At 31.1% G+C, this 9,832-nt stretch overlaps 1 protein-coding gene across 1 annotated transcript; it reads left to right on the top strand.

Moving 5' to 3' along the window:
* The first annotated feature begins 1,076 nt into the window (after positions 1–1,076).
* On the top strand, positions 1,077–1,709 carry LOC105789490 (uncharacterized). The gene has a single exon (XM_012616860.1). The coding sequence runs from the start codon at positions 1,077–1,079 to the stop codon at positions 1,707–1,709; it is 633 nt and encodes a 210-aa protein (XP_012472314.1).
* Positions 1,710–9,832: the final 8,123 nt, after the last annotated feature.

The following is a 9,832-nucleotide window of genomic DNA, read 5'->3' as shown; positions in this document are numbered from 1 at the left end:
GGGTCATGCCGTTTAGTCTAAAAAATGTTGATGCCACGTATCAATGAGCAACGGTGACACTGTTTCATGACATGATGTACAAAGAGATTAAATTTTATGTTTACAATATGATAACAAAGTTCACTAGGGGGAAAGTCATTTGAAAAACCAATGCAAACTATTTGAAAGATTGAGGAAATACAAATTGAGATTGAATCTAGCAAAATGTACTTTTGAGGTAAAGTTGGGGAAGCTATTGGGTTTCGTAGTGAGTGAATGCAGAATTGAAATAGATTTGGACAAGGTTCGAGTAATTCAAGATTTGACACCCCGTAGAACTCAAAAGGAGGCAAGAGGTTTTTTGGGATGGTTAATTTACGTGTCTCGTTTTATCTCACAGTTGACGAATAAATGTGATCCCATCTTCAACTCTTACGTATGGGTAGTAATGGTGAATGGACTGAAGATTGTCAAAAAGCATTTGAGAAAGTAAAAAAGTATTTAGCTAAGCCACCAATTTTGATTCCCTCGGTGCCAAGAAGACCTTTGATTTTGAATTTGGTAGTGCTGGATAATTCTATAGGTTGTGTCTTGGGGCAACGAGATGGTTCAAACAAGAAAGAGCACACAATCTATTATCTGAGCAAGAAGTTCATGGAATATGAAGCCAAGTATTCCCATCTGAAAAATATGTGTTGCACTTTAGCATGGACCGTACATCGACTAAGGCAATACATGTTGTATCACACCACCTTCCTCATCGTAAAGTTGGACCCTTTGAAGTACATTTTTGAGAAGCCATCATTGTTGGGAAGAGTTGCTCGTTGACAAGTGGTATTGTCTGAGTATGACATTGTCTACGTGTCCCAAAAGGCTATAAAAAGAAGTATAGTTACGGAATTTTTGGTGGATCGCGCGAAAAAGGAATACGAGCCCATGAGTTTTGATTTCCCAAATGAAGAGATCATGTCAATTTTGCAGCGCGAAGAAGAAATTTGGATGGTGTATTTCGATGGAGCATCCAACATGATTGGGCATGGGATTGGGGCAGTATAATCTCCCTAAGTAGCTAGTATTTTCCCGCTATAGCTAAGTTGATGTTCACTTGTACAAACAATGTAGCTGAATACGAGGCATGCATTTTGGCACTTCAGATCGCCATTGAGAAAAAGGTCATGGTTTTAAAAGTTTTTGGTGACTCGACATTAGTTCTTTACCAATTCAGAGGAGAATGGGAAACAAGGGATTCTAAACTGATTCACTATAAAACATATGTCCAATTTTGTAATTTGCCAAGAGAAGAAAACCAGTTAGTAGATGCATTAGCTACTCTAGCCGCCATGTTCAAAGTAGGATCCAAAACAAAAGTGCAACCTATACTACTAAAGGTCAAGGACTCGATGACCCACTGCACAGGAGTAAAATTGAGAACGAATGGGAAACCATGGTATGTTGACATTAAGCAGTATTTGCAATACCAGCAATACTCAGATTTCACCTTAGAAAATGATAAACAAATAATTAGGAGGTTGGCTATGGGTTTCTTTTTGGACGCTGAGTTTTTGTACAAAAGAGGACATGACCAAACCCTATTGAGATGTGTCGACACAGAAGAGGCGAATCAGATAATGAAGGAAATCCATAATGGAATATGTGGAGCACATAATAACGGACATATGATGGCAAGGCAAATCATGAGGGCTGGATATTTCTGGTTAACGTTGGAATGAGATTGTTTAAATTATGCTCGAAAATGTCATAAATATCAAATTTATGCAGACAGTATTAGTGTTCCTCCTACCAATCTTCATGTCTTGGCACCTCCTTGGTCATTCTTAATGTGGGGCATGGATGCCATTGGCCCTATCACACCGAAAGCGTCAAACGGGCATCGCTTCATCTTTGTAGCGATTGATTATTTTACCAAGTGGGTCGAAGCTAGGGGTGAGTATTCGATCGAGTCGAATTGAATCGAGTCAAAAAATTTCGAGTCGAGTCAAGTCGAATTAGCGAATCTTATTATTTATACTCAATGTTCTGTTTACATTGACTGATTATTTTACTAGTAAACGAAGTACAAGCTTTTAGATTAATTTTGAGTAAAGGAAAAAAGGAGAGTGGGGCGATTCGGGAAGGAAAGTAAGACTAATGGGTAAACATTTATCAAAACAACGTAGTTTTGCCTTTTAATTTGATAGTTTTGACTTTTAACGTTAGAAAAGGTAAATATTTATCAAAATGACGTAGTTTTGCCTTTTTTATTTCGATTTTCGGATAACTCGAATTAGGGGTGAGCATTTGATTGAATCAAGTGAAACCGTTTGAGTTAAATTAGAAAAATTAATAATGTTAAATTAACATCTTGTACAATATAACTATTTCCATGTTAGAACACAAAATTTTGAAACAATATATATTTGAAATTTTTTTAAAGAAAAATAATAAAAAATAAGATATTTTAGTATGATAAACTTGAATCATTAAGCACTTATTTAGATTCCAAAATTATTATTTTATTATTTTTTATATATCTTTTATATTTTTAAAAAATTATAATTTTTTAAAAATATAAATTTTGGAATTTCTATAAATATTTTGAATTTTAAAATTATTTTCAAAATTTGAAAATTACTTTTATTTTTTTAACTTTTGTTAAGAGATTGACCAATTTGCTCATTTTCAAAATTGACAGTGACCAAAATGGTATTTATACTAATCTGTTATTCGAATTATTTGAGTTATTCGAATTGTAAAAATTCAACTTGACTCGAACTCGAAATCCAAAATTTTTTATTCGAGTTGACTCTAATAATTCGAATAACTCGATTTGCTTAACTCAAAATTTGAATTTTTTTCGATTTTTTCTAATCAAATTGAATTTTGCTCACCCCTAGTCAAAGCCACTTCATATGCCAATGTAACTTGATTAGTGATTTGCAAATTTTTGAAAAACAGGTCATTTTTCTGTACGGTTTACCAAAAAGAATCATCTCAGACAATGCCAAGAACTTGAATAATGCCTTGATAGAAGAGGTTTGCGTACAATTTAAGATCAAGCATCACAATTCTGTGCCATATCATCCAAAAATGAATGGGGCAGTCAAGGCCGCAAACAAGAATATCAAGAAGATCATTTCCAAGTCAATAGAAACGTATAGGGATTGGCATGAGAAACTCCATTTTTGCTCTCCACGCATACCGTACATCAGTGAGGACTTCGACTGGTGCTACTCCATTTTCATTAGTGTATGGCATGGAGGTCGTTTTACCTATTGAGCTGCAAATCCCATCTCTACGAGTGTTAAGGGAGGTGCGACTGAAGGAAGCTGAATGGGTACAAGATTGATATGAGCAGTTGAATTTAATTGAGGAAAAGAGATTAGTAGTTTTATGTCATAGCCAGTTGTATCAGTAAAGAATGATGAAGGCCTATAACAAGAAGGTGCAACCAATCTAGTTTAGAGAAGGGGATGTGGTACTGAGGAAGATTCTGCCATATGTTCATGATCATCGGGGAAAACGGACGCCAAAATGGGATGGACCATATGTGGTGAAGAAAGCTTTCTCTGGTAGAGCATTGATTCTCGTTGAAATGGACAGAGACAAGATGTCGAACCCTGTAAATTCTGATGCAATGAAAAAAATACTTTGCTTAAAACTAAGCTTGATTGTTATTAAAAAATTATTCACATTAAGTAATATTGGCTTTTTCTGTTTTGCTTTTCTTTGGCATCATGTTTGAGGTTACGTTTTGCTTTGGAATCTTGCATTCTCCTTAAGGTTAATTACTTAATAAGTTGGCCATGTTCAAAGTGACGAATGACATTTTTGAAATATCCTTCACTGGAAGAAAATTTCATCCTCTGTTAACCATTTTGGGCCTTCTTGTTTGTTCAAAATAGACCTTTGTTGAAGGATCACCCTTCACATTGGAGGACAATTTGTGAGGTTTTGGGTATAGATCGATGATTTTACAACATTGTAAGGCAAACATGAGATTATGCACAATTCAAATTGAAAAGATGGGCGCATTCCCAATAATGACCTTTGTGATGAGATTAACCATATTTTGAAATGATAAATGGCATCCTTTTGTTCTCCCTGTCACTTGGAGAAAATTATATCCCTTGCTACCCCATTTTGAGCCTGATGTATCTTTTTTCTAATCCCTAATTAAAGTCATCCATCGAACATCATGAATTGACAAGAAAGATAATGAAGAATGAAAGAAAAATTCTAAATTCTTGATCTCATTCCAAAAAAGAAAAAAGAAAAAAGAAGAAACAGGGAAAGAGAATAAGAAACAAATAGGAAGGAGTAAGAATGAAGAAAAGTGATCGGGAGATGGAATGAGCAATAAAAAATTAAAAATAACTCATCATGGTTTTTATACTCTTTCACATAATATATATATTTTAGCCTGGAAAACCTTTCTCTAATTTACCCTTAACCCTTAGACCACGTTACAACCCTTAAAAGACCATTTTGATCGAATATGTTTGTTTAAATCAAGAAGTTAATCCTTTGGAAATTGTGACGTCTTCAAGAGCATAAAAAGGGAGATGAACTTTAGGGTGAAAACTCAGAATTCCTAAAAAAATATATGAGATGCCCTAGAGGATAATGAAGATTTTTAGAAGAAATTGATCCTTCGATAAGAGCCCTAAAGTCATCTATTTGAGCCTATTTTAGCCCTTTCTTTGGCACCCAAACTCAAGCCAACACTATAACCTTGGAACAAGTCCATCTCTGATTGCTCATGGCCGATTTAAATTAGGGAATTAATCTACTTGGAGAATGTAAGAGTCTATAGAAAGAAGATTTTTCTTAAATCAAGAAAAAAAAAGAAGAAAAAAGAAAAAAAACAAAACAAAAAAATAAACCAAAAAAATAGAGAGAGAGCAAGATAAATGAACTATATTGAAGAATATCTACTTTAAGACGCAATTTTGCAAAAGAGCATGGTATAGGGTTCATAGTCGGAACAGTCCAAAGTCAGGAAAAGAAAATTCAGCTTCACGAGAATTAACGAGTTTGCTCTTGATGAAAGAAATTTATGTTTCAAGGGTGGATTTATGAAATCCATAGTACCAAGTCTATTAAGTGAATTATCATTTGAGAATTTAATTTACGAGTCATAAAATCATTTTGAAATTTGTTAAGGTGATATCTCATGGAATTTGATTTTCATGATCTATTGTGTGTGGATAGAGATTTGGATTTTTTCAACCTAAAAACATGATTCTCAAAATGATAACCTTTTATGAAAAATTCAAGGAAGGAAGAAAGGAAAGCATTCAATGCATTTAGAGGCCCAGGTGTAGGTGTGGAGGTCCATTTACTTTTCATTGCATTGTATATGAAGACACAAGTGTGAAGACCATTTACATTTCTTCTGCATTCTCATTTCAAAGATTTGGTTGTGAGGTCTGAATTTACACTCTTCATGTTTTGATGGTTTGGTATCTACTTTTCTAGTTTGGGATAATGTAACATGTTTTGATCTGTTTCGGTTTTGGTAATTGCAAAATATGTTATTCCTTTTACTGCGATGTTGAGTGGGATTTGATAGTGGCTAGGTGTCTATGTCTTTGTACATTCCTTGCTACGCAAGCCACGAACAAAGAGGGGCAACTGTAGACGCCCTTTTTTGTTCGAGCCCAATTGAAGGCCTATTTGTTCCCTTTAAATTTTTTGTTCTCTCTTGGGTCCGTTCGAAGCCCACCCGATTTTGGTCAATTTGAGGCCTTTTTTTTCTTTCCTTTTTGGGCCCCCAAATTATTATTATCATTACTATTACTACTATTATTATTAAATGTTATTATTATTTTTTACAAATAAACAAGATTAAAAGACAATATATATACATGAAATAAAATGAAAGAAAAAAAAGATGCTTTTCATATATATATATATATATATATATATATATATATATTAAAAAGGTAAAAAAAACAACAACAAGCACGCTATTTTCTTTTCTTTTCTTTTTGCTATAAACATGTCATGAGAGATCGGGTTTTGGGCTCTGATGAAGGGGACGTCACTGGACCGCCGGTCCTTTGCCACTAGGAGCCCCAAAAATCCCCTTTTTTTCCCTTCCCCTTTCTAAAATAAAAGTTAAAAAAAAAACTGACTTGATTTTGGAAAAATTTTAGTTTTTTTTTAAAAGGAGAAAGTTTATATTTTTTTTAAAAATGATTTTAGTCATTTTAAAGGAAATTTTAAATTTTAAAACAAAATTTTGATTTTTTCAACTATTTGAAATAAAAGTTTTAATCTTTAAGAAAAGTAGTGATTTTTTTAAAAAAAAAGAAAATTTAGATTTCTTTTAAAAAAATCTGTTTTTAGCCATTTTAAAGGAAAATTTATTTTAAAGGAAAATTTTAAATTTTAAAAAAATTGATTTTTTTCAACTATTTGAAATAAAAGCTTTGATCTTTAAGAAAAGTTGTGATTTTTTTTAAAAGAGAAAGTTTAGATGAAAAAAAAGAAAGTTTAGATTTCTTTTAAAAAATCTGTTTTTAGCCATTTTAAAAGAAATTTTAAAATTTTAAAAAATTGATTTTTTTCAACTATTTGAAATAAAAGCTTTGATCTTTAAGAAAAGTTGTGATTTTTAAAAGAAAAAAAGAGAAATTTTAGATTTTTAAAATAAAATCTGTTTTTGAAGTCGATTAAAAGGAAAAGTTTAAAATTTTAAAATAAAGTTTTGATCTTTTTAACTATTTCAAAATAAAGCTTTGATTTTAAGAAAAATAGTGATTTAAAAAAAACTTTGATTTTGCAAAAAAAAAAATTCGGTCACCATATGTGGCGGCTCCACCACCGGAAGCTAGAGAGCCGTTGGACTCTCCGATGATGGAGCCATGGCCAACATAGAAAGATGAAGAGTTTTTTTTTTTAAATGACGTTAAAATAAAAGAATGAATAGATTTTTCCTATTTATAGGTGTCAAAATGGATAATTTATTCCCACCCCCTTACTTTTTAAATTTATAAAAGATACCTCATTTTTTGCAGTGTCGCCTTCACTCTCTGGCCTATTTACACCCGTAACCCTTTTGTTTATTCAAACTTTCGATTTAATCTTAAATTTTAAAATTAAAAGCAAATTAATTACTACATCAGTTCTCTATCTTCCACATTTTTTATCTTTTAGTCCCAAAATCAAGCTATGTCAATTTGTTTCCATCTTTAATAAATTATTACACTTATATCTTCTCTTTCATTTGCATTTATACCTTGTATATTTAATGTCAATTATGCACTTTATTTTAATGTTTTATATTTATTCACACTTGTATAATTTTTATTTATTTTATTTCGTCTTTATTTATTTTCATGTTTATTTATATTTATGTTTTTTTACACATTCCCTTACATACATTTTAATATTATTTGTTTAAGTTACTTTGATTCTTTTATTATATTATGAATAAGGTGTATTATTGCTATTATTATTATCATCATGTCAAGTTCTTATTTATTTCATTTATTTAAGTTTTCTTTTTAATTTCTCTTTTGAAAGAGTTTTAACTTTTCATTACCTTTAGTCAATTTAATTAATTTTCCTATTTTATTACTATTCATTTTGAAATAGGGAACTTTAGGTCATTTTTCATCCTATAAATGTTGACATGAAGTTAGTTAAGTAAATTTTACATTTTAATGAAACCATAAGGTTTTTTTTACATTTGAATTTAGGCTAGTCTTTAAGATCTTATCTACCACTTACCCTAGAAAAATTATAAATAATATGTAGGATTTTTTAGGGTTTTAAACTAATTTTAAATATCATATAGGATTCTTCTTTAGAAACTTAACTTAATGTGTAAATATTCTTTAGAACTTTTTCAAGATTAAAACTAAAGATTTTTATAGGTGAATTGTAAATCATGAGTAAGTCTTTCTAAGTATTTTATTTTAGAAAATTTTTAAGAAAGCTAATAAATGTTATTTAAGATATATTATTTTAGGATTTTGACGAATTTAAACATTAGATCAAGAATTTTAAAGTAAGATAAATCATAAACCCGACATATGATACTTTCAGTAAGATCTTGATAGGTTCAACATTATTAATTAAATCTTTTAAAAATAATAATAAAAGACCGAATAAGTTGTAGATGGATTAATATTTCTTTTAATTCATTGGTAATTTTAGTTTTTTAGAATTCTAAGATAGAATTAATTTTAGGAATTGAAGGTATTTTATTAGAATTATTTAGGTATCATTTAGGGTTCACGTTAAAAGTAAAAATCTCTAATTTAAGTTTCAGATTAGATAAGTTTGGTGAGCACATCTTAATCGAGTTACAAGTAAACCAGAGGCATTTTTTTTAGAGTTTTTTTATTTAAAATTTCCATAGGATTTTAGCCTAGATTAAGACATTAATATGCTTAAATATTAAAAAAAAAAAAACCTAGCTCCCAGGACCTCGTAGGACTATCCCCGAATAGGTGTTGTGGGGGTGTTATAACCTTCCCCACACGTAACTGTACTCTTGAACTCTAAATTTGGTGATGAGATCGATTCTAGAATTTTAGGATTTTTCTTAGTATTAATTATAGACTTTTAGACAATAGGTTATGACAGTCATGAATGTTAGGTTAATTTGATGTATGATTTTTGTATGTATAGTATGTTTATGAATGAAAATAAGGCTTATGCATGATATATTCGTACAACTAAGGGCATATGTTGAAAATGCCAATTAAATGTGAAAGTATGGATTTATGCTATGTATGAGATTGTATGATATATTGCATGTGTATTGGTGTGGGTAATTATTGTGGTTAACAGAGGAGTTTCATGGAGTACTGGAGGCATATTAAGTTTGCATTTATCCGTAGTCACTGCACTACACTGCACTTGGAGTACCAAGGGGAAAGGCAATTTATCACATTTTTACTGGCAATTTTTTTTTGCATATTGTTATTGGTGGTTTTAACCACAACAGGCTTAAGCTCCTAATGTTTTGGATTTCGGATGACGGGTTCTGGGGAACTCGTGGTGTGTAGCGGATGGTTTGGGTAGGAACCTTTTTACATTGCATCATGCTCACGACATACCCGCATGTTTTGATTTATGATACGTATTGTATTGTGTTGTATTGAATGGTATCGAAATTAATAATTGTTACTCAAATGAATGAAAGTCCATGCTCATACACCGTTTGACATCGATTTTGATAATGGCTATGTAATGACATGAAATTTCTATGATGGTTCTGTGTTCTTTTGTTAATGCTAACATGTTTCATTGTATTTGATATTTATGTCCGTTTAAATAAATGTTCGACTCACACTAAGCTTTCATAAGCTCACCCCCATAGTGTTTAACTTTTCAAGTAAACCTCGAAACTAGGACCTAACCCAACATATGGAGAATCACCTTGGACCTCGAACTATTTTTAATAAGTATTATTAAGTCTCTATTGATTTTGAGTTTGTAATTTTCAATTATTTCTGGTCTATGGCTTGGTAACTTTTCATTTGGGGAGTTTTGCATGCATGGATTTCTCAAGCATAAAACCAGAAAACGCATGATATCTGGCTTAAGTAAAATTTGACATTGATCCTTAATTTCCGCGGCATTGAAAAGAAATCATTTTTGAAAAAAAAATCGATAAGGTGACTAGATTTCCAAAATGACATGAATAATGGTTTTTCCACTGTATTAGTTAGCATCAAGTGTTTACAAAGTAAAACGATGAAGAAACGATTTTTCTAAAACAACACTGTCAATAATAAAATGAATCTTAAGTACAGATGACTTAATAAATGATTTTTTTTACTAACTCAAAATTACAACTACGATTTTTCTCTAAAATGAGTTTATTTAAGGTCTT

This window comes from Gossypium raimondii, chromosome 2, assembly GCF_025698545.1.
Source record: "Gossypium raimondii isolate GPD5lz chromosome 2, ASM2569854v1, whole genome shotgun sequence".
Classification (NCBI taxonomy): Eukaryota; Viridiplantae; Streptophyta; class Magnoliopsida; order Malvales; family Malvaceae; genus Gossypium; species Gossypium raimondii.
This window is presented reverse-complemented; position numbering and strand designations above follow the sequence as displayed.